At 47.8% G+C, this 25,035-nt stretch overlaps 1 protein-coding gene across 5 annotated transcripts in view; it reads left to right on the forward strand.

The window, feature by feature from the left end:
* The window catches only part of BCAS3 (BCAS3 microtubule associated cell migration factor), a 538,487-nt gene that overhangs the window by 480,819 nt on the left and 32,633 nt on the right, over positions 1–25,035 (forward strand). For 3 of the 5 annotated variants that reach the window (XM_063146608.1, XM_063146610.1, XM_063146609.1), the window contains one exon: positions 24,596–24,763. In XM_063146608.1, coding sequence (XP_063002678.1) covers positions 24,596–24,763 — 168 coding nt within the window. Of the gene's footprint in view, positions 1–24,595; positions 24,813–25,035 lie in introns of all 5 variants that reach the window. The other 2 variants (XM_063146612.1, XM_063146611.1) reach the window with 2 other exon arrangements.

The following is a 25,035-nucleotide window of genomic DNA, read 5'->3' on the forward strand; positions in this document are numbered from 1 at the left end:
CCTGCCCCAAGGAAGTTACAATCTACATTTTAATAGTATGGGGGAAGGGCAACCATTGATGGAAAGGAGAGGCATAAGTAACAAGGATGGAACAAATCGGACGGGTGTACCAATATTTCATTAGAACGTCAATCCTGCGCACGCTTCTTTGGGACTCTGTTGACTTCCGAGTATGCGTGCATCGGATTGGGCTGCGTTGTCTCTTTTGAAGAAGAAGAAGAAGAAGAAGAAGAAGAAGAAGAAGAAGAAGAAGAAGAAGAAGAAGAAGAAGAAGAAGAAAAGCACTGCACACAAATGAAGGTTTCCATACCGTGGTTCACAGATCGGGATTTTTCCATCCATCTCTGTAGCCAATTCTGCTCCATCCTGGGTCCCAGTTGGTTTTAAAGTGATGGATACCATATTCTGTTGATGCTAATCATGCATTTTAAACAGACAAGATACCTTTTCCCAGATGGAGGTTGACCCCCAATTAGTCAAATTCTTCAGCCCTGGACCATTTAAAAATTCTTTGCACACACACAAAGGTTCCTCCAACAGAGGAGGGTTTTAGTTTTGTTTTTTTTAACTTTCTCTCTCTTTCGGATGCCCATAGGGAACGGTGCTATAAAATACAGTTCTAAATTGTTCCCAGGCCATCATGATGGTCTGATTAGCTGGAAAGTCAGAATGAGCCACCGAGGCGGGAGGCGGGATGGGGACGGGGTGGGCTTGGGAGAAGAAGGAGAGGCTTTATAAATGCAGAACGATGTGACAATGATCGAATTACTAAGGTCCGTAGCAGTGTCAAGTCCCCCGTTGGGGCACTTTTGTGGTGAAGCACTGTTGGGTGACATCGCCGTAGTTGGAAACACCCAAAATGGCTGATCTCTGGCTTGGGACCCCAATGGCACTGGTCCACTCTAGGGATGCACGTAAAACCCATTCCGTCTGCATCTCACAGATGGTCCATCGCCTTTTGTCCCGTCGTCCGCTCATGGGTGGAATCCATGTTTTTCCAATTTTCCGAATTTGCGCAAATCTTGCATGTTTTTCTACGGGCCAATTTGTGTAAAATTCCAGAAAGTAAAAAAGAAAAGGTCCACGACATAGGAAAAGCCGGCCAGCTGTAAAATCCCTGGGTTGGATTCATAGACGTCTGTTACGGACTCGTCCTTCATCCCTAGTACCAACCGAAGACCTATGTCTTTACCCAGGTTTTCCTTGTGTGTGTGCACTGCACAGTCTGTTTGTAATTATGGTGTTGTCTTGGTTTTAATTGGTTTTCATGTTTTTATGACTGTTTTATATCAGTGGTTTAGCAATTGCTGTGTATTTTAATTGTGTTTTCACGCATATCATGGATTTTAATGGATTTAATTTTCTTGTAAGCCACTTAGAGATATTTTTAAATTTAGTCATATAAATTTACTAGGGTAAAGGCCATGTCGCCATGGGCGCCAGCAGTCCTGCGCCTTGCCCGCTTTTCTTTCTTTCTTTTCTTGCCCGTCATTCCCCTCACCATAGAGGGGCTCATGAAGAATGCAAATGTAGCTCATTCATAATGAATCCCTGCTCCAAGATTTGCATGTGGCACACCCTGATTGGCCTTCTCCCTTGCACACCCTGATTGGCCTTCTCCCTTGCACACCCTGATTGGCCTTCTCCCTTGCACACCCTGATTGGCCTTCTCCCTTGCACACCCTGATTGGCCTTCTCCCTTGCACACCCTGATTGGCCTTCTCCCTTGCACACCCTGATTGGCCTTCTCCCTTGCACACCCTGATTGGCCTTCTCCCTTGCACACCCTGATTGGCCTTCTCCCTTGCACACCCTGATTGGCCTTCTCCCTTGCACACCCTGATTGGCCTTCTCCCTTGCGCACCCTGATTGGCCTTCTCCCTTGCGCACCCTGATTGGCCTTCTCCCTTGCACACCCTGATTGGCCTTCTCCCTTGCACACCCTGATTGGCTGTCTCTGCCCCCTTTCCCCTCTCCCTCTCCACTGGCAATGACAGCCTAACTGCTCAGCTAAATCTGCCTTCATGCCACACTGATTGGCTGAGCAGGGCTGCCCATCATCCCGCTGGCAGAGGGGCTGCTCTGCCTGTTGGGCATGATGAAAATTAATTGCTTTTAAAGCTCGAGCTTTGAACTTTTTCAAACTTTCCAAATTTTCCACACGTCTACACTGCTCAAGCTTCAGCTTCAAACAAAAATGAGCAAAATTGGTGTGGTAGATCTCGAGTAATAAGCCTTACACTGCTGTATTCTTAGTTACAAACAGCACTGCTTCACACCAGGCGTAGTTAAACTTTGGGATTTGCTGCCACAAGACGTCGTGGACGGCCACCCATTTGGATGGCTTTAAAAGGAGGTTGGATAAATTCCTGGAGGAGAAGACTATCAATGGCTACAAGTCCAGGTGGCTCTGTGCTACCTCCAGTATCAAAGGCAGTAAGCCTAACACCATTTGCTGGGGAACATGGGTGGGAGGGTGCTGTTGCACCATGACCTGCTTTGTTGGTTCCTGGTTGACAGCTGGTTGGCCACTGTGTGAACAGAGTGCTGGACTAGATGGACCCTTGGTCTGATTCCAGCATCAGGGCTCTTCTTAAGTTCTTATCATTATCCTCCTCATCCTCCAAACTTTCTCCAACTATGCACTTGAAAACGTACTGCCCTACCTTGCCAGGCTGTTGTACAGATTGCAACAAGAGGATCTTTGCCCGGCTCTCGGGCTTTCTAAACACTGCTGCGTCCATGCAATTAATAATAATAAATTTCAGATAAGTAATCATCCTGATCATCTGGATGTTGCTGAACCGCACGCTCCTTGATGAATGGAACATGTCAGCCGGGCGGCGCGTGCATCCGCTGCGCTCCCTCCCCCGTGCCTCAAACGGAGCCTGAGAATAATTTAAACCCAATCTGGGCTCACATTTGAGAACCCTTTTCCTCCAATCAATCGGGGAACGACAACCTCTGAAGTCAGGATTGTTTTAACCAAGCGCATTTAAGATTATTATTCATAAACACACATGTTATGGCTTCAGCTCTTTCACTTCTTGCTTTTACAGCCCTATAAATCGCATGCAGAACATAGAGGCCTCTGCTTCTCAAATAAATGTTTTGCAGCCGTCGTAAATTATCTTTTTCTTGCATTCGTAATGAAAGAGAGGGGGAGGGAGGGCCTGTTTGATGTTTTATATCCTCTTCCCTAAAATGTAAAAATATGGGAGATGGAGACAGATTTTATCTCATCGGAAAATAAAAAAGCGGAGTCGTTTCCTACTCAGGTTTTCCTCCCCTCCTCTGCTCCCGAGTTCGAGATTTGGCAGCCTCGTGAAATGCTCTGCAAACGTTTGGAATAAACTCTGCGTTAACGTGTGCATGGGCGCACATGCGCTCATGCCTTGATGCCAGCTCTTGGGGTTTGAATCCTAAAAGGAATGATGGAACTTTTAAGCTTTTATCCTTTTTGAAAAGCCACGTTTTATCGCAGGCTGCAGCCATCCCAATTACACGCACGCGCATGCCACGCAAGGGGGGGTCTCTGGCCTCTGTCCCTGGTCAATCACTTTTGCCTTTTGGAGAGAATTTTGAGGGATCTCTTTTTTTAAAAAAAAATGTTAATGCGAGTTTGATACATTTCTCATTCTTGAAGTTTTCAACCCAAGAGAGTTAAAACTGAGTATGGTGTAACTCACGCACATGCGCATATGCATGTATATGAACACTAGCACACATGTGCGCAACTGAAGACTAGTGTATAGGCATTTTATTTATTTATTTATTTATTTATTACATTTTTATACCGCCCAATAGCCGAAGCTCTCTGGGCGGTTCACAAAAATTAAAACCACAATAAAACTTTAAAACAACCAACAGGTTAAAAGCACAATTACAAAATACAGTATAAAAAGCACAACCAGGATAAAACCATGCAGCAAAATTGATATAAGATTAAAATACAGAGTTAAAACAGTAAAATTTAAATTTAAGTTAAAATTAAGTGTTAAAATACTGAGTGAATAAAAAGGTCTTCAGCTGGCGACGAAAGCAGTACAGTGTAGGCGCCAGGCGGACCTCTCTGGGGAGCTCATTCCACAACCGGGGTGCCACAGCAGAGAAAGCTGTGACAACTAGAGCACACACACATGCAAGAAACATAGCACATATGCATGTGCCCTAGTGCACATAAATGCACATGGAAACACATTCACGTACACGTGGCTGACATCTAGCGCATATGCCTATGCATGAAAACTAGCGCAGATGCATGTGCGTGAAAACTAGCACATATGCACGCACATGAACACTAGTGCACATGCACACATGTGGAGATTAGTGCATATATATGCGCATGAACCCTAGTACACAAAAACGCTAAGGCCCCAGCAGTACGTAGAAGGCGCCTTAAACCTGGTTAGACTATTGTCTGGCTGGAAGAGACTGTCTAGGTTTCAGGCAGGAAAGGAGATTCCAGGGACTGAAACTTCAACCCAGAGGGCCTCTTCATTTAGATGACCCTAAGATCATCTTTAGGGGCCCTTCTCTGTGAGCCCCTGTGAAAGGAAGTGAGGCAGGTGGCTACCAGGAGGAGGGCCTTCTCTGCTGGGACACCCCGGCTGTGGAATGAGCTCCCTAGAGAGGTCCGCCTGGAACCTACATTATACTCTTTTCGATGCCAGGTGAAGACGTTTTTTTATTTTCCCGGTATTTTAACACTTTATCATCTCAGTCTTTTTACTTTGCTGTTTTAAAATCCATATTTTAAATCTGTAGAAATCTCTACATTGCTGCTCAGTTTTATCCTGGTTGTGTTTTTATATTGTACTTTTATACTGCGTTTTTATACTGTTGTTTGTTTGATAATTTGAATTGTACTTCATGGCTTCAGCTGTTGGGCGGTATAGAAATGCAATACATACATACATACATACATTTAGAGAACCTCTAAATGTATGTATATTCCCAGAACCCCCCTCACTGAATAATAATAATAATAATAATAATAATAATAATAATAATAATAATAATAATTCTTATCTGACTCTCCCTCTGGATCTAGACAGGGAACAACATCGATACTATAAAATAGTATAAAATTGATTTATATACTTTTAGATTGTAAGCCTGTGGGCAGGGACTGTCAAGAAATACTTTTGTAAGCCGCCTTGAGAGCCTTTTTTGGCTGAATGGCGGCATAAAAATCCTTAAATACATAAAATAAATAAATAAATAAATTTAAAACATATAAAACTAATACATAATTAAAATAACATCCAATTAGGCCCAATTCTGAATAGGCCCATTGTCCAATGGAACAAGCACCCTCCTCGCTTTTAAAATCAGGGCCAATACACGTACTGAGCATGACGCGCAGAGAGGCGACAGGCTGACTCCTTGGAGGACGGAGTCTCTCCGCAGCGGAAACGTCCCCGAAAGCTCCGATCACACCCGTCGAAGAGACCACGCCGAACGACTCTCGTTCGGGTGAGGATCAGAAGCCAGGCCAGCAGCTCACACAGGGCTGCGGCAGGCAGCCTCATCTCCTCCGTTTCTCGCAGCGCACCGCTCGTTTTCGCGACTGGCACACCGTTTGGGAATGACCAGACTGCAGCAGGCGGGGAAGAGCATTCCAGCCCTGTGTGTCATGGGCACGGGGAACTGACAGTTCGGGTGGCGATACTTGCAATCCTCCGAGCACTTTGTGTGTGAGAAGGGTCGGGTTTTAGCTTGGCGCCACTGAATTGTTAGTGCGTGTGAATGGTCGACAAGGACCCTGCCCCGGCCTGGTTCTCCTGGAAGCCGGCCGGCCTGCAGAACGTCCCGGCTCCCTCGTCTGCAAAGCAAACTTTTGCCTTCGACTATTTACCTTGGCAAATGCCCCAGCAGATTGATGATCTGTAAAGTGGATTTGTTATTTGGCTGTTTGCTTTGGCAGGTCTTGAAAGCGAGGTTTTTCTTCCCCCCCTCTGATTACAGTCCCAGATGGAACTGCATACATTACCGTTCGCTCCAAGTTTCTCCTAACGTTTTAATTCCCACTACCAATACCATTAAACTTTCCTTTTCTTTTCTTTTGCACCTCTTCCTTGGTCCTTTTGATCCGAGCGGGCAGCCTCTGCTTCCCCCGTCTGATTGCCGTTTTATTATCTCCACCAGCTTCCTCGGGTGCATGAGAACAAGCAGCAGCACGGAGAAACTCCCGTTTGTAATCGGGTTACGTGCAACACTGTCAGGGAACTGGACGTAGGGTAACTGTTTTTCTAATCACCGAGAATGTGGAACAGCAAGTTTGGCTCCGTCGTACCGAGGGCCTCCCATCGGCTGTATCTGATTCCTAACCATCTGGGCTTTTGTTTTAAAAGTGGTGTTTCTAGTCCTCATGGACACCCATGCTGACATCTCAGAGGCCACTGTTCGTGCGCACGTTGAACACCATTTGCGCTGGTTGGGGCAGTGTTCCAGTGTCTTCAATTCTCTCCCCCGACAAGCAAAGCCAGCGTAAATTAGGCCCGGTAGCAAAAACTACAGAGTGCAGGACATGGAATTATGGGCCCAAGTGACAGGAGGCCAGATTCCAGCTGGACATCAGGAACAACATCCTGACTGTTAGAGCGGTACGACAATAGAACCCATGACCTAGGGAGGTGGTGGGCTCTCCCATACGAGAGGCCTTCAAGAGGCAGCTGGGCAGCCATCTGTCAGGGATGCTTTAAGGTGGATTCCTGCATTGAGCAGGGGGTTGGACTTGATGGCCTTTTAGGCCCCTTCCAACTCTACTATTCTATGATTCTATAACTAGTGCACTTTACAAAATTTATACAAGTCTCGGAATCCTTCTCTCTCTCTCTCTCTCTCTTTCTCTGTCTCGGGGGAGAACTTGGATTGCCTGATGCCCAGGCTATTTTGTCTAATGTCCTAGGCTTTTTTCACCCATTCAGGTTGTTTTACAAAAATAAGTGATAAGCAGAACGTGTTCGGAAACACATAGGAAGCAGACGTATACCAGATCACAGCATTTCTCCCTCTAGTCTGATATTGTCGAGGCTGATTGACAACTAGGGTCTTGCTCCCACCTACCTGAACACTTTTTTTACCTGGAAATGCCAAAGATTGAACCTGGAGCCTTCTGTATCCAAAGCTGAGCTGCAGCCTCTGCCCTGGACAACGTGGTAGAAAACAGGAGCATTGCTCATCACTGCTCACTGATCTGAGATCCAGGGGTTCTAGGTTCGAGTCTCAGCTGCTCATCATCCATGTGAGCTGAGACTAGAGATGTACAGATTTGGTAAAATCCGTCCCGTCTGTGTTTTGTGGATGGTGAGGTGACTTCCATTCCGTCTTCCACTCACTGACGGGATCGTGTGCGTTTTTACAATTTCCCAAATTTGCGCACATTCGCATGTCTGCAAATTCGCACTTGCGCAAATCCTCACATGCGAAAATGTGTAAATCCCGTCAAATGCACTAATCCTCCCCCCCCAAAAAATGCACAAATCTCCCCCCAAATGTGTGTTTGCATGCTTTAGCCTATGGGAGAAATGCACATTTTCAGCTGATGTTCTTTTACTTTATGTATATGTTTTCTATGACTAAATGTGCATAAAATTCCAGAAAGTAAAACAAAACGCGAGTTTGCAGAATCCATATCTTAGAACAGCAATGGGGCCACCTTTTCTTTCCCCATTCCACATAGGGTGGTAATTTACACATCACACACACACCCAGAAAAAGAGAGTAAAAAAAAGATTATACCAATTTGCATTACTATCCTGCATTATTACATTACTATACTGCCCAATAGCTGAAGCTCTCTGGACGATTCACAACAATTAAAACTGTAAAATGCAACGTGAGCTGCCCCATAAAACTTTATAGCCACAGCATAAAAAAGGAGTAAGATCCAATATAAAACCTAGCAGCAATACAAGGACTGAAGATACAGTAATGGATTTAAATCAGAAACTGAAAGTCTAAAATTCTTGGGAAAATATGAAGGTCTTTGCCTGGCACCAGAAAGAGTACTACGTTGGTGTCAGGCAAATCTCTGTAGGGGGCTCATTTCACAGCCAGGGTGCCACAGCAAAAAAGGCCCTCTTCTTGGTAACCACCCACCTCACTTCCTTTGGCAGGGGTTCCAGAGAAGGACCTCTGAAGGCTATCTGAGGGTCCAGGCAGGTGTATTTGGGAGGTGACAATTCTTCAGGGAACCTGGCCCCAAACTGTTCAAGGCTTTGAATACCAGCACTTTGAACCAGGCCTGGACATGGGCTGGCAACCCGTGTGGATGGAAAAGTACTGGCATAATATGATCACGTTGGCCAGCCCCCATTAACAATCTCGTTGCCCTATTTGGGACCAGCTGAACTTTCCGGACCCTTTTCAAAGGCAACTCCATGTACATCACAATGCAGTAATCCAAACGGGAGGTTACCAGAGCATGGATAACTGTAGCTTAGCTATCTCTGTCCAGATAAGGACATATGCCAGTTTGCCAATTTGTATGCAGAGATGCACATTGAGAAGTGATTATTCCAATTTAAATAGAAATGCAGTCCGTCTCACCATAGCGCATAGAGCCTGCCGTTCCATATTCAGACTGTTGTCACTTTGGAACGGCCATTGATATCATCAACACCCATCGATGATTTTAGTTTCTGAATGGTTTAATGTGTTTTTAAGTGTGTACATTTTTATACTGTTTGATTTTATCTGTACAACACCCAGAGATCCCAGTGATATAGGGTGGGATACAAATGTTTTAATTAATAAATAAATATTTAAAGGGTTGCCATTTTTCCCCTCCCCCAAATTGGCGTCTAGTCATATAAATTTGTGCAGGCCCATTACATGTGCAGGCTCAGCAACACTACAAACAAGAAGGATCTTGGAATTGTAGATCGCAAGCTGAATATGAGCCTACAGTGTGATGCGGCTGCAAGAAAGGCAAATGCTATTTTGGGATGCATTAATAGAAGTATAGCTTCCAAATCGTGCAAGGTACTGGTTCCCCTCTATTCAGCACTGTTTAGGCCTCATCTTGAGTCCTGCGTCCAGTTCTGGGCACCACACTTCAAGAAGGATATATCCAAACTGGAGGGGATTCAGAGGAGGGCAACGAGGATGATCAGGGGTCTGGAAACAAAGCCCTATGAAGAGAGACTGAAAGAACTGGGCCTGTTTAGCCTGGAGAAGAGAAGGTTGAGAGTAGACACGATCAGACTCTTCAAGTACTTGAAAGTTTGTCACCTAGAGGAGGGCCAGGATCTCTTCTCGATCCTCCCAGAGTGCAGGACAGGGAATAATGGGCTGAAGTGTCAGGAAGTCAGATTCCGGCTGGACATCAGGAAAAACTTCTTCACGGTTAGAGCAGTACAACAATGGAACCCATGACTTAGGGAGGTTGTGGGCTCTCCCACACTAGAGGCCTTCAAGAGGCAGCTGGACAGCCATCTGTCAGGGATGCTTGAAGGTGGATTCCTGCACTGAGCATTGGGTTGGACTCAATGGCCTTAGAGGCCCCCTCCAACTATTCTAGGATTCTATTATTCCTTTTGGGGTTATGCCTCTCCTCTTTTGGGGGCGATGCGTCGGTGGCCAACTGACCAACCTGGGCATTTGGGGGCAGCCTTCCGATGCCCCCAATAGACGCCACGCTGTGAATCAACAGCCTTGTCGCTCCATCAATGTCTGAGCCCTACTTTGCGAGACACTTTCTTGTCTCCTCTTTGCCCGACCAGACGCCAAGCTGTGTGTGCCGAAGGATTACGGCTGAGAACCACCTGTGTGCTATGTGTGTGTTTATCTCTTCGCCGGTGCCTCCGAACCATTGTCGTCGTCCCCCTTAATGGACGACGCAAATGCTTAAGCCTCCTCTTTGGTGTTTAAACAGTTCCCCGCGTCATTATCAGTCCAGCCATCTCAGAAAGAGAAAGAGACAGGGCAAAAATGGACAATAGCTTTGGTTTTGAGCAAACGGGTGTGTTTCTTTTCTAAACAAAAAAAATTAGCTCGGAGTGGTTCAGGCTTCGTTTGCGGCAAAGAGGAACTAGGCAGGAGCTACATAACTGCTTTAAAATGGTTTATATGCACAGTTTTCAAGCTGTTTACAAAGTGTAGATCTGGTGTTTCGGAGCGATACTCAGAGCTTCAGAAGGTTTTCAGTCGAAGGAGCAAACCCCATTTTAAGAGTTTACTTTTTCAGCAGGGAAAGAAGAGACACCTTTGCCGTGGTTTTGGGCGAAGACCAATCGTCTCCCAACCTCTTGCTATATAACAAGCGAAAGGAGCCAATTAAAGACTCATTACGCTGTTGAATAGCTTTCTTAACGGTGCAAAGCGACTGAAAGAGACGGATAGATAAATAGTTGGATCCTATGTCAAATGTTTGGAGATGGAGTTGTTGGAAGAGCTGGTGTTTAAAAAGAAAAAAGCACTTCCTGTTCTATTGTGTTTGAAGTATCTTTGCGCTGACCTGTCAAGCTTGGATTCATCCATATGGAAGTGTTTCTTCGAGTTTTTTTTTTTTTTTTAATCATTTAAAGGAGGGGAAATGCAGATCTGATTTGCAGATGTCTCTGGTTTGGTTCGCAGGCAGCGAGGCCAGCTTGCTGCAGGTTTCTGCAAACACGCTGCCCGGTAAAAACGCACGGGCGTGCATGGTGCAGACGATGCATTCCTGACGTTGCACTTTTAATTGCGCCGGGGAAATCCCACCCGCACCCCCCAAATGCGGAATTGTTGCACTGGGTGCTGAATTCGGCTTCCAGAGGCCCCTAGCTTTCATAGGTCTGGTTTTGGAGAAGCAAGTGTGCACCAGTTGCTGGGGAACATGGGTAGGAGGGTGCTGTTGCACCATGTCCTGCTTGTTCATCCCTGGCCAATGGCTGGTTGCCCACTGTGTGAACAGAGTGCTGGACTAGATGGACCCTTGGTCTGAGCCAACATGGCACTTTTATGTTCTTATGTTCTTAAGTTTCTAGGCCTTATGATGGGAAAGTTATGCTCAGGGAGATCTCAGAAGCCAGAGAGGTGGCTGAATATGATCCCCAGGGGTTCAGGGTTCGATGTCCTCTTTGCCACCACCCCGTGAGTGTCAGGAGCAGTTTCATTCCACAAATGGGCATGCGTTACATGGGTGTGGAATTTAGATAACCTTGGTGTGAAACGTATATATGCCAGTGCAAAGGGTTTGATTTTGCAGCCAAATAGGGTGCAAAATCGCTTTCTCCTAATATCCAGTCTGTGTAAGATGGCCGACTTTCGTCCTTCACAGAGGACCACCCTCTATTTCAAGGCATCCTCCGTTCAAGGAACTGCCCTGCCCAATTCTGGTTTAAAGCTAAAGAAACCATCAGCACTATTTCCCATCTAGACAGGTACACACAGAGATCACCCCCTTCCACATTATGGTGAGGTGTATCGTATTTCTGTTTAAATTATCATTATTTATACATTTGCGTTCACACAGCTCACCCATCCACACTCAGTGATTGAGTGTGGGTTGTTGTTGAACCATGGGTTAGCAATGTTGTCCGAGCCCAGGACATTTTCCGCAGGGTGGCTTGTTCACCATAGAGTGTGGCTTGCTCACCGCTCTGAATGCCCCGACAGCAATAAGCCCATGCTGCCTGGTTAGCAAGCCACCCTGCGGAAAATGGGCCGGGTTCCCACAACAAGCTAACCCACGGTTGAATATGCAACCCACCATTCAACAACAACTCACAAAGTGTGGGTTAGCGTGTTGTGCGAACCCAGGCGTATTAGCAAATGCAAATTTTGTGCACCGTCCTCTCTCTTTTTGGGGGAGGTGATGCATGGCTGGTTTGGGGGCACTTCATAAGTAGCCACCCTAAGTCTGTTTAGGGACATCTCCACAAATCAAATTAACCTGGGCCATCTAAACATTTCTAGGCCTCAGTTTTCAATATCCACCTTCCCGCCAAAGCTTTCATCCACACGAAACCTCCCAACTGGAGATCAATCCTCCTTCCGTCAACGCAACAGGGTCGAGTAATCCTTCATGCTGCATTTTTATTCCCCTTTAACTGTGTTGTTCAACCCCAACCTTCAGCCTGCCTTCAGACACCCCCCAAAATAAATAAAGGCCAGGGGTGGGGTGAGGTGGCAGACTCACTCTCCTTGTTTTTTAATCTCGAGATCTGTAAGCACAGCAAGAAATTCCTGCTTGAGTCAGTTACGACAATGAGTTCCAATTTGAATATGTACCCGTAAAAATAAGGGGGAAGGCCCAAACCGTGAGAGTTGTAAATGCCCTTTGAACTGTATCTGTTTAAATGTCTGTTAGCTGTGTAGCAACGTTTACAGTGAAGAGGAGATCAGAGATGGGCACTGAGGAAGGACAGTGGAATTGCTTCGCCAAAAGTCATGCTGATCTCACACCTTGGGCCTCTTGCTTAGGGTGACCATATGAAAAGGAGGACTGGGCTCCTGTAACTTTAACAGGATTTCAGCAGGTGTCTTTTGTATGCGTGCAGGCCCTGGTGGAATCCCCTCTTTGTCGCAACAGAAGCTATATTTGAGTGACCAGATACAAAAGAGGGCAGGGCTCCTGCAGCTTTAGCAGTTGGACAGAAAAGGGAATTTCGGCAGGAGTCGTTGGTAGGCATGCATCACCTGGTGGAAGTCCCAGTTCATCACAACGGTGAAAGCTGCAGGAGCCCTGCCCTGTTCTGTATCTGATCAAGAGTGCAGGGCTCCTGCAGCTTTGTTGTGATGAAGAGGGAATTTCACCAGGTGCTGCATGCATACAAAGGACCCCTGCTGAAATGCCTTTCAGTACAACAGTTAAAAGATACAGGAGCCCTGTCCTCCTTTTCAAATGGTCACCCTACTCTTGCTCCCTTAAAGGACCACCCTTGCTGACCCCAATGCCCAAAACCAGCTTCTAGATCACCCTAGAACCCCTGAACCCCCAAATAAAATAAAATCCAGGCCACCTGGGTTCCTAAAGCTGTCCTCTGGGATTTCCCAGGAGGTCACGCTCCTTCTCTTGGCCCTGCCTTCTTTCCCTCCCAACCACCCATGCTTTGATGCTTTCTCAGGTTTTGCAGGTTTGGAAAAGGAAAGGAGCCTCTCATGCAAGCACTCAAGTCATTGCTGACTCCTAGAGGGATGCCTGCTTTCACTGACGTTTTCTTGGCAGACTTTGTAGCGGCGTGGTTTGCCATTGCCTTCCCCAGTCGCAGTTACCTTTCCCCCAGCTATCTGGGTACTCATTTTACTGACCTCGGAAGGATGGAAGGCTGAGTCGACCTGAGCCGGCTGCCTGAGAACCCGCTTCTGCTGGGATCGAACTCAGGCCGTGGGGAGAGTTTCTGCTGCAGTAACTGCCGCTTACCACTCTGCGCCACACGAGGCTATGTTTTGTTCATCATTATTTGAAGGCTTTGTTCATCATCCAAACTCGAAGACCTACAGCCATCCAACAGGGAGTGGGAGGAGCAGTGGAGGCAATCTTCACCTCCGTGCTCCCCCTGCTCTGCATTTTTGCTAGATGGCCATTTGCTAGATGGCCATTTGCTAAATGGCCATTTGCTAGATGGGCATTTGGTAGATGGGCATTTGCTAAACGGGCATTTGCTGGACGGGCATTTGCTAGATGGCCATTTGCTAAACGGGCATTTGCTAAATGGGCATTTGCTAGATGGCCATTTGCTAGACGGGCATTTGCTAGATGGCCATTTGCTAAACGGGCATTTGCTAGATGGGCATTTTTCACCCCTCTATCTGAGGTGTCTGCGAGGGAGATGGAAGGAGGCTGGGGAAGGCTTGGGATAGCTCATATCCCTGCTTCCCCAGTCCCATCTCCTCCCCCATGGGAACAGCCCCTTTCAGTCCTCTCTGAGGTTGCATTTGCAATGGGGGAGAGGCAGCCGGCACCTTTCTGTCCGTGCCAGCAGCAAGGGGGAGGAGTGGGAAGCAGAGACTCCTGGGTCAGACGCTGGAGGCCTGTCTCCAACCTCGGATCCAGGGATCCCAAGTATCCAATGCCCTGCCCCAAACTCTTTCTAGGAGGGCAGAAGATTCCTCTCTAAAAGGTTGAAATGCCTCCCCTATTTCTAAGTTTCTGGCAATAAGAGCTTTAAGATCAACTGTGCTGGAATTTTGGTGCATTTCAGCCCTGCCCCTTTTACCTTTGCTCCTGCCCACTATCCTACCCAAAAGCTTCTCCAAAATGGTACCCGGTGCTCAGGCTGACAGAGAATTGATAACCCCGCCTTTATTTATTTGTTCATTTATGTATTTATTGCATTTCTATCCTACCTCTTTTCCTCCAAGAAACCCAACCCGGCGTACATAATCCTCCTCCTCTCCCTTTTATCCTCACAACAACCACCCTGTGAGGTAGGCTGGGTTGAGAGCCTGTGATTGGCCCCAAGTCATCCAGTGAGCTTCCATGGCCGAGCGAGGACCAGAACCCAACGCTCTAACCACTACACCACACTGGCTTTCTCATCAGTACTCTGCTCTTCTTTCCTTGCTGCCCTCTGTACTGGAGGTTCTCCACCCGTTATTGACTGACTGGGTCCAAAGACGAGCTGAGAACATTGGAACGAGGAAATGCTCCATTGTATTATTCTCAAAGCCTACAGGAAGCCCCCTTTCTCCTCCTTACGCGCACGCGCAGCTCGTGAAAGGGTAAACTCTCCTGCCCTTTTGAGCCCAGCCATTCCCGCGGACGAGAATGGGATGAGTTAAGTGGCTGAGAGCCCGAGGCCGGGACGTGCCGGCTGCAATCATCTTTTCACTCCATCATCTCACCTTGGGATGCCACGCTGCCTTATACAGCCACCAGATGGCTGATGAATAATATAAGTGACAAGGGCAAAACCTCTCAAATGCATCCAGAGGAGAAACTTTGAGATGTCGAAAGGACTTAGCTTGGACCTCTGGCTCGAGACCAGCTGGTGCTCGCTTTTGCCAGAAACGGAGTCCCGCAAGAGGCCAGGCCAAGCCGTTCCTCTGATTACGCCAGAATCTCTGGGAAAAAGATGGTTCTCCGTCAACCACAGGAACAGCCTGGACTCATCCCGGCTGCGTTGCGTCCACGTTGCCTAGAGTGCTCACGGCTCCTGTGGGACTCCTACCTTTGCCTTGTCTGATCAACGTTTAAGAATTCGTTTCTGCCGTCCTTTTCGGCCCAGAGAGTCCCGTGTAACTGTTAATATCCTTAAACGCAAGCCAATAAAGTAGGTCAGGAGAAGAGAGAGGGAGGAAGACCAAAGCTATGTGGATGTGGACCGACGAAACAAGCTGCTTTTCACCCAGCACATAATTAACCTGTGGAACCCATCACCACAGGATGCTGGAATGGCCGCTTGCATACGTGCTTTTTCGAAAGGTTGTTCGACCTTCACACAACCCACGCTCGCTGGGTTCGCGTGACATGAGAATCCCCCAGAAGGGGTTGCATGTGTAACTTGGCGCCCGTGGACGGCATAGCTCATCATAGCTTAGCTAACCCCAAGGTCATTATGGGTTAAATAACCCACGATGAACCATGGCGTGTGGTCCGAAGCAGTTCATCGTATACAAGTCTTCCTCTATGTCCTGAAGTTTTAGGATTTCGCTAGTGTTGTCGGCGAAGCCCGTAAGGATCAAAATTATCCAGCGCATAATGTTTGACCCCATTACGAAGCTATGGAGGTTACCATCTGAGTCATTACAGATGCCTCTCTAGTGCCTTGAAGGCTTCAACATGTCGGAGACCCTGGGAAATGTAAATTTCCCATGGCACCTGAGTCTTTCGTATGGACATTGGTAATATCAGATTTCCTGGTAAATGTATGTTCCCAGGGCACCTAAGCATTCTTATGTGACCAGGTGTGTTAGCTCCTGTTGTGGGCCGAGAGAAGGGATGTGCAAATCGGGGGGGGGGGGGACAAATTTGCCAGTAGTAGTAGTAAAGCTTTATTATTTCAACCAATGTTTACAACAAACATAATAAAAACAACGCTAGAACAAATCATGCATTCTACCTAGCAGATCTGACGGACATGGGTTGGAGCCAAGAGCACATGGTCCCAAGCCAAGTGGAAATTATCTTGCCCTCTTCATCCTGGTTTCTCACTCTGAGATTTTACTCCGTCTCCTGGCGTCCCTGAAAAGAAGGCCTCCAAAACTGTGGTAGGCAATCTGGCGCACTCCAGATGCCATCATCCCCAACCATACAACGGCCATAACCTCTGGCCGTTCACCACACTGGCTGGGGCAGATGGGAGTTGAAGTCTGAAACATCTGGAGGCCCCCTTCCCTGCCTGAAAACTCAAAGTCCAACCTGAAGCCCTGTCGACGACGTCTGATCATGTAGTCCAGGCAGAACGAGCCGAAGAAAATTATGATCATTTCACCATGGAAATGAATGTATCTAAAGGTAGTTTGTGATCAAATCCAACCAACTGCAGACAGCTTTTGATCTTTCCGGCATGAAATTACAGTTGCTCTCCTGCTAACGGGCCATTCACCATGCTGGCTGCGACTGATGGGAGTTGTAGTCCACAATATCTGGAGGCCACCTTGCCCTAAAACCCAAGGTCCAACTCAAAGCTGGGCCCCTGGAAAGACAGTAAACCTGATTCTGCCAGGCTCTTCTTTGACTCCTCACCCTCTTTGGCATATTCTGTGTTGGCTCCTCCCCTGCGCTTCCGGGTTCTTCTCCGGCTTTTTCTGCCCTGTCTCCAGTAATGGCCATGTTGGAGATATTAGAAAGCTGTGTCTCACGGTCCGATGGTCAGCCAGGGGAAGCCACCAGAGCAACGTTGGATTTCCAACTAGCAGCACCTATTCATTATTATATATGTGCTTTTGCTTCTTGGTTTCCATTTGGCCTTTCATCTTGGCCTCTTTGGCTGCCCCGTTTGGCGAGGTGGGCCGGCCCTGACGCTGAGGAAGAGCAGATCCTCCAGAAAGAAGACGAAAAGGTCAGGAGTAATCCAAAAGGACAAGACCGGCAGATCTGTGTGTATATTGGGTTTCACATCTGAAACCCGGCCGTGATAAAGCGGATGGCTTTGGAAACATCGACTTTGATTAATGAAAACAGCATTCGCGTCGACCGCGGGTTGCGGACTTCAAAAGATCGCTCGGGATGAAGGAACGGTTGGAGAGGGGGTGGGCAGGGTGGGGGGGGTGGGGAGTTGCTTATTCATATCACATCCCGGGAAGCTGTTCTGTGAAAAGTATAAAAGAGAGGAATTCCAGAACGGCAGAAAGAAGAATAACAAGCATTTCTATTTGAAAGCTGCAAATAAATTAGGCAATCAAGAGGACCATTAATGAGCAGACGAGCCCAGAGAGGGCGGTTGTTGGGAAAAAGCGACCGGCGGAAATGTGCACATCCTTCGTCGGATGTGGAGGTAATATTTGCACAGAATACCTCCTCTAGGGCTCAAGGAATCTTAGTTGGTTCATAGCCTGAGTCTTGGAATCACAACACTTTAAGCTGCAGGAGCCCTGCCCTCTTTTGTATTTGGCCACGCTAGGCAGGGCTCCTGCAGCTTAAAGTGTTGTGATGAAGAGGGACTTCCACCAGGTGTTGCATGCCTACAAGTGACACCTGCTGAAATTCCCTTTTCTATACCACTGTTAAAGATACAGGAGCCCGGTCCTCCTTTCCATACGGCCACCCGATGTATCGCTTCCCCATGCCGAATCAAAGCGGTACAAGCAGCAGGAGCCAAATGAAGCCATGCACGGATGCTTCCATTTGAAGACAACCACAGTGCTTGGATTACTCCGATGCCAAATTTAGATTTTACGGGAAGCGTGTGGCCCTGACAGTAGGAAGCTCACAGCTCGGTGATCTATTTACGTTGCCTGTGTCGCTCTTGGCAGCCTCTGGGTTCAGTCCTTCGGTGTTAGAAATAATGAAAGATTAAATCAGGTAGGGCTTAACGACAGTCTGGGGGCCGAGCGAAGCTGATCACCTTAATCCCAAACACAGTTGCAAGGGCGGGATGCCAACAGTAAGGTCATCAAAGTGCAGAGAAAGCGTCATGGGATGGGGGGGAATGATTATAGGGACGGACCGATTCGCCTCTGCCCGTTCTTGCCGGGGGGTTGCCAAACCATCGCTGCCGCCCCTACCAGGCGCCGCAGGGCCATCCATCCCTGTACTGAGCTGCCATTTTGCATAAAAATGGCGGCTCAGGGTTTTCCGGAAATGTATGTTTGCATAAATGGCGCCTGTAAAGGGACATTCACGCAACTTTATGCGATGCGTGAAGAAGCCCTTCCTTTTATTTGTCCCGGATCTACGCAAGACATGCATCAGAAAAATTTATGTTGGGGGAGGCAGTCCCTGGAAAATAAGCCTATGCTTATTGAAGCCCATGCGATCGTAGGTTAATGCAGGTTGATTGTCTTGGCGTGAGATTTATTACCAAGCACGGACATGGAACGCCCTCGCCGAGTCGAGAAGGGAGAAAAAGATAAAGGCCGCACCTCCCAGACCAATGGGCTGCTTTTCCTGAGAAAGCTTTTTGGCACGGTTAATCCCCGATACCTGCTTTCACATTCATGATTGCGCCTCACACGTTGCAGGTAAGAAGTTTTGGCAGGTCCAAGGGTCTGATTGGGGAGGTAATGCTGGCATTACCTCCACTGCCCTCCCTCAAACATCTCTGGAACTAGGTCCGGTCTCTCTCTCTCTCTCTCTCTCTCCCTCTCTCTCTCTCTGAATTTTTAATTTGGGTACCTCAGCGGCCGCCTTGGCAAAGCATCAAAAGCTCTTTGCACCGTTACTTCTAGGCCTGCTTGAAAAGAAGGCGAAGGTATTTCGGTTTCCCGCTTTTGAAATGCGATAAAAACTCAGTCTCCCACCGTTGCCTTCTCACTGGGGAAGGAGGGACCTTTAAGAGACTCCCAGAAAAAAAGGTTCCCTGACTCTCCCCCAGTTGTGGGTGCAACATTTTAAGGAGGAGATAGACATAGGATAGGAACCTTCTATGGCCCTCTAGAAGTCCCACTTCTACTTTTAACCAGGGAGAGCCTTCCAATCTTCTAGGTCATCGGTTCCATTGTCAAACTGCTCTTAGCATTGAGATGTTTCTCCTAATGCCCCATGGTCAAAGATCAGGGATAATGGGAGTTGTAGTCCAGGAACATCTGGAAGCCCACTGGTTCCCCATCTCAGAGACGGAGGGAACGGTGTCAAGCAGAGCCACAGAGATGATTAACGATGTGGAAAACAAGTTCTGTTCCATTTCATTTATTTTGTTTCTGTACCTCCCAATGGCCAAAACTCTCTGGGCAGTTTGCAACCCCAAAATACGACATAATAAAAAGCATAATATCCACTCCCTGACCTACAAAATTTAAAAGACAATTTTAACAGTTACCATTAAATACCTGGACCTGATAAGATACAGGAGGTTGATCAAATGTTAGGAGAAACATCTTAATGCCAAGAGCAGTTTGACAATGGGACCAGTGACTTAGAAGGGTGGTGGACTCTCCCTGGCTGGAGGTCTTCAAATAGAGTTTGGACATCCATCGATTGAGATTGCTCTGGCTCTTGGAGTTCTGGCATGGAGCACCAGCCCCATCCAATGTTCTAGGATTCTCCCGTATCCTAGCCATATTGTTTTGGCACCAGTAGACCCCCCAAATAAATCTGTTGCTATTGAAAATGTATAGAGCAGCAAGGAAGTGGTAGGTTCCACATACAATTCAAGACCCGTGCCATAAATTTCTTCCGCTCTACGTTACATGGAAAAATAGATAACGGTGGAATCCTGATGAGAGAGATCCTTTCTCTCAACAAAACTCTTTACTTCTCTCAATTCTCGGGATGTTTCGCCCAAGGAACCATCCGCTGAACTAACATGTTGTCAACGTCCAGAACATCAGAGAGAAATGTGATTATCACCACCATTCGCTTGAGTATGTCTGAGAAGTGGGGTGATTATATCGCTATAATGTTGGACATTTCCGAAATTCATCATTCCCCACTAGGCACATTTCTACCTCCCAATCTCAAGATGCAGTCACCAAGGGCGGGTCCACCCAAGATTATCGATCACTTGGCGGATACAGGGGGAACTCCATGTGTGAATTGGATAACCATAGATCTAATAACACATCAGGGTTATAACATCTCAGTGGAGTGAATGCACATGTTCAGCTGCCACCGAAATCAAGTGAAGCACATGCAGGTGTAAACCAAGCTTATGATCAAGGCCAGCCCTCCCATGAGACAGGGTGAATGCCCCACCTTAGGCGGCAGGTTTTGAGAGGTGGCTGATCACGCCTTCCCCTCCACTGCCACCACACTGCTGGCAGGTCATCTGCTAACTGCAAGTCATGTGACTCCAGGCAGGTGGGTGCTCTGCAGCGCCTCATCGGCTGCTCCCCAAAATTGTGGCAAGTACTCCAGCAACTGGTTCTTTCCACAACATCAGTCCACCCAAGACCTCCATTTTGAAGGCCCCGGCAAATGCTGCAATGGGAAAGCAGTCGGTTGGGTGCTCCAGAGAGCTGTCCTGCCCAATGCCTCATTCTGAGGGGTCCTACCTCAGAGTGAGGCATTGTGGGTAAGGCGGACTTCGAGAGTGCCTATGTCGCCACAGTACAGCAGGTCTCCATGGCCACCTCGCCACGATGCCATGCTGGCTGGCATTGATGGCAGTTGGGACCCACCTTGTTGGGGTAGCCTGTTCTAACCACTTCTCTGCACTGCCTCTACCTCATACATAAAGCTGCTTTAAACCATATCAGACTATTTATCTAACTAGATCGAGGAATTCCCCTCACTGCTAACACTGTCAGCTATCCCTGGGTAATTTTAAGGTTTTTATTCTTTTTCATCGCTGTTTTAATGATTGGTTGTATTGTACTTTAGCATGACTTCATTTTGTAAGCCACCTTGGGGGTGTGGGGGGTATTTCCATTTTAAAAATGAAAAGCAGCCTGGAATTATCTTGAAACGGAATAAACCAACACCGGTTTTTCAGATGGAGCAGGCGGTATAAACCACGACCACAGCAGCTTCTGCGAGGTACGCTGACCAAGAAGTGAAATCAAAATGGCGGACAACTTTGGGGATCCCCCACTCACTGGCCTTAAAACGCCGGATACGCTGACCGCCCCCTCCCCCCCCCCCCCGGTTTTCATTTTTGTGGGTTTTTTGATCCAGGCCCATTAGAGTTTCGTATTATCTGTCCTCTTTGCTGATGCACAGATTAGCTGGCCGGCCTGAGTGTTTACCACTGGTTATCGGCCAGCACTTTGGACGTTATCAGAGGAAGGGACGCCTGCCGCCGGGCCTGGTCTCTCGCCCTTTCTATTATTACCTGTCAGAGGCCGGGAGTGAGCCGTGAAGCTGTACAGTCATCGCCGGAGTGGAGATAGTTTCTGACGGTTGATCAAAGAGAAGCACCAGAGGGCTGATAACCAGGGATATGTTGTTTTGTGCACTTTTAACTTTGAGAAAAACACTGGCGTTTGCCTTCTTCTCTCTCTTTCTCTCTCTCTCTCTTCCCCCCTCCACCCACCACCCACCCCAGCAGGCTGGCTGGCAAAAGCCAGGCCTGCTCAACGCTACATATTCAGTTACCTAATTGCCGAGCGGAATGGCATGCGATCCGAGCGTCAAAAGCCCGGCCCGTAATCTCATTCCGACCGGGTTGGGGGGGAGGATGATTTAAAATAAGCCTTTGCAGCAGACCTGCGGTATAATAGACTTGAATAATTTTAATTTGTACTTTGAAGTGATCTGGGGTCCACAATCTAATCGTTGCATTTAGTCAAACGTCAGGTCCTATTTTTGAATTAGGAAACAACTGCGAGTTAAGGGAATTATTTTTAAGTAGCCTTTCTGAGGAGCGTATAGGGGTTTCATTCGATCGTCTCCGAGAGCTGTACATGTTCTCTCTCTCTCTCTCTCTCTCTTGCTCTCTCTCACTCTCTTTCCATCTCCAATTCTCAGTTTCGATAGTAAAGACTTCACACATGCGGAACTCTCCCTTTGAAGTCACTGGGATGTACAACGCAGCCCAAAGCGTGTTTACTCAGATGTTGGGACTCACGACAGAATAAAAATGTGCCTATGTTTGCATCCTAAAACTGCTTGACTTGGATATGATCAGGACCTAGGTGTGTTGTTTTTAAAAAAACAAAATGGCCGCTTGCTGCACAATAACGAACGTCCGAAGGCCCTGATCTGGGCGCTGTTTCCAAATGAAACCCAATGGGCATCTGCTTGTAAGAGCAGGGCCTTCTCAGCAGTGGGACCTACTTTTCGGAGTACCCTCTCCAGAGAGGTCTATCAGGCCTCCACGCCATACTCGGTTAGGCACCAATCTTCTACAGGCAGTTGCATGTTGAGTGGGACATACGTCTCGGTAGAAATATGTAGAATTGCACTGTTAGGCGCGTGGCTGAGATGTGGCTCTTCCAGAAGGATTTCAGTTTATACAGTTTCCTTCAGACTGTGCTGATATCTAACCCGGGTGCTCTCCTTTGACTGAGATGCTCTTGCCTGATGTGGCTCGCTTTGTACTGTATCATCTTGTGTTTTCCGTTTAGGATTCGGTTCTTTATTGTCTTGATGCCATTAGCACAGAGGTGCACAGCCTGCGGCCCTCCAAGGCCTTCCCTGTGGCCCCCAGAGGTGTGCTCATCCTCCCACCAAGCAGAGGCTGGCAGCTCCGATGTCAGTGGGGCGGTGAATCCGCTCCGGGTTTCATTCACAGCCAGTCAGAACTCTAGAGGCGCGATCCAAGGACAGCTCTTTTAGAGACCTGGCTGGTTCTAACTGAAACCTGGAACGGATTCCCCACCCCACTGGCGTCGGAGCCATGAGCCTCCACTGCTCCCACAGCTAATGAATTGTCACCCACCCAGCCGTGCCAGTCTCTGCTCCAGGGATGCAGAACCCTTCAGACCCAGGAACTAAATCCAGCTTTTGTGGGGGTACAAGGTCATCTCCCTGGGGTTCCCCGGATGGTCCCCCCCCCCATTCTGAAAGGTTGAAATGCGTCTCCTAAGCTTCCTCCAAGACTTAATTATGGGCAATCAGAGTATTAAGCTACAATATGCCGTGGTTTGTTTTTTGCCTTTTGGCCCCACCCCACTTTCGCCATTGGCTCCGCCCACCCCTGGAATGAGCTGAAAGGAGTTCCGTTCCCTCCCTCAGAGATCCTCGTATGGACAGCTTTTTCCCTGCCACTGTATTAGGATTGCTGGGGTGGGTGCATGTGTGTGTGTCTCCAGCCATGCGCATGAACGTGCGTATGAGCATGTGGCCACCGACCATCAGGCTGCCAACCTGGGCGGCTCTCAGGCCACAGAGGTTGTGCAGTCCTGCGTTAACCGTTGGGTTCCTTTTCATGGGAAGGCGGCGGCAGGCTATAAACGATGGACATGGAACGGATAGAAGGGCGAACACAGTTCTGGCCTGCATTAGAAGGAGCCTTTTATCCAAGACGCTTGAAGTCCTTATTCCTCTCTATTGGGCAGTAGTGAGACCACACCTGGTGTGTTGTATTAGGGTGACCCTATGAAAAGGAGGACCGGGCTCCTGTATCTTTAACGGTTGTATTGTAAGGGGGAATTTCGGCAGGTGTCATTTGTATATATGGGGAACATGGTGAAATTCCCTCTTCATTGCAACAGTTAAAGCTGCAGGTGCCCTGCCCTCTTTTAAATCTGGTCACTCTAGTATAGCTCCTGCCGCTTTAACTGTTGTGATGAAGAGGGGATTTCACCAGGTGCTGCGTGCATATAATTGACACCTGCTGAAATTCCCTTTTCTATTCAACTAGGCTGACTATGTGAAAAGGAGGACAGGGCTCCTGTATCTTTAACGGTTGTATTGTAAGGGGGAATTTCGGCAGGTGTCATTTGTATATATGGGGAACCTGGTGAAATTCCCTCTTCATCGCAACGGTTAAAGCTGCAGTTGCCCTGCCCTCTTTTAAATCTGGTCACTCTAGTATAGCTCCTGCAGCTTTAACAGTTGTGATGAAGAGGGAATTCCACCACGTGCAGCATGCATACAAAAGACACCTGCTGAAATCCCCTTTTCTATGCAACTGTTAAAGATACAGGAGCCTGGTTCTCTTTTTCATAGGGTCACCCTAGTTGTATACTATTCTGGGCACCACATTTCCAGAAGGTCATTGACAAGTTAAAATGGGTTCAGAGGAGGGCAGTGGGGATGATACAGGGAGTTTGCCCTATGAGGACAAGCTGAAGGAACTTGAGATGTTCCGTCTGGAGAAAAGAAGACCATGGGGAGACTTGTTAGCAGTGTTCAAGTACATAAAAGGTCAAGACGTATTTTCCAAGGCCACAGAAATTAGGTTCTGAAACAATGGGTAGAAGTTACAGCTACCTAGATTTCGATTGACTAGGAGGAAAAACTTCCTGACACGAAGATCTATACAAGGGTGGAACAGTCTACCTACGGCGGTTGTGGGTTCTCCATCTCTGGAGGTATTTAAGAAGAGGTTTAATTGGTTTTCCTGCAGGTTGCAGAGGGTTGGACCAGTTGTGGTTCCTCCAACTCCACACTTCCGTGATTCTATGGTTCTACAAATGGAGAGTTCATCATTCTTCTTTCTCCATCTCCCCTTTACAGGTACCTTCGACCGGAGCATGACCCTGCTGGAGGTCTGCGGGAGCTGGCCCGAAAGTTTCGGGCTCCGTCACTTGTCTTCCATCGAACAAACCGACGAGGGCCTCCGGGAACGGCTGGCCGACGCCATGTCCGAGTCGCCCGGTCGGGACATAGTGGGATCTGGAACAGGTACAAAGAAGAGGTGTGATCAGAGATCACATACGGCTCTCACCCAATGGTGATTTCCTTTCACTAACTTCTCATGATCATTTCCACCACCACCTTCCCCCGGTGCTTTCCTCCCTCTGGGAAATCAGGGCGCGATCCTATGCCTGTGGAGACCAAAGGAAGTCCTACAACTCCCAGCATTCCCCAGCCCAGGGGTGTAGGGTGTAGTGTTTAGGGTGTTGGACCAGGACTGGGGAGATCTGGGTTCTAGCCCCACTGGCCCATGAAGCTCA

Source organism: Elgaria multicarinata, chromosome 22 (assembly GCF_023053635.1).
Source record: "Elgaria multicarinata webbii isolate HBS135686 ecotype San Diego chromosome 22, rElgMul1.1.pri, whole genome shotgun sequence".
Classification (NCBI taxonomy): Eukaryota; Metazoa; Chordata; class Lepidosauria; order Squamata; family Anguidae; genus Elgaria; species Elgaria multicarinata.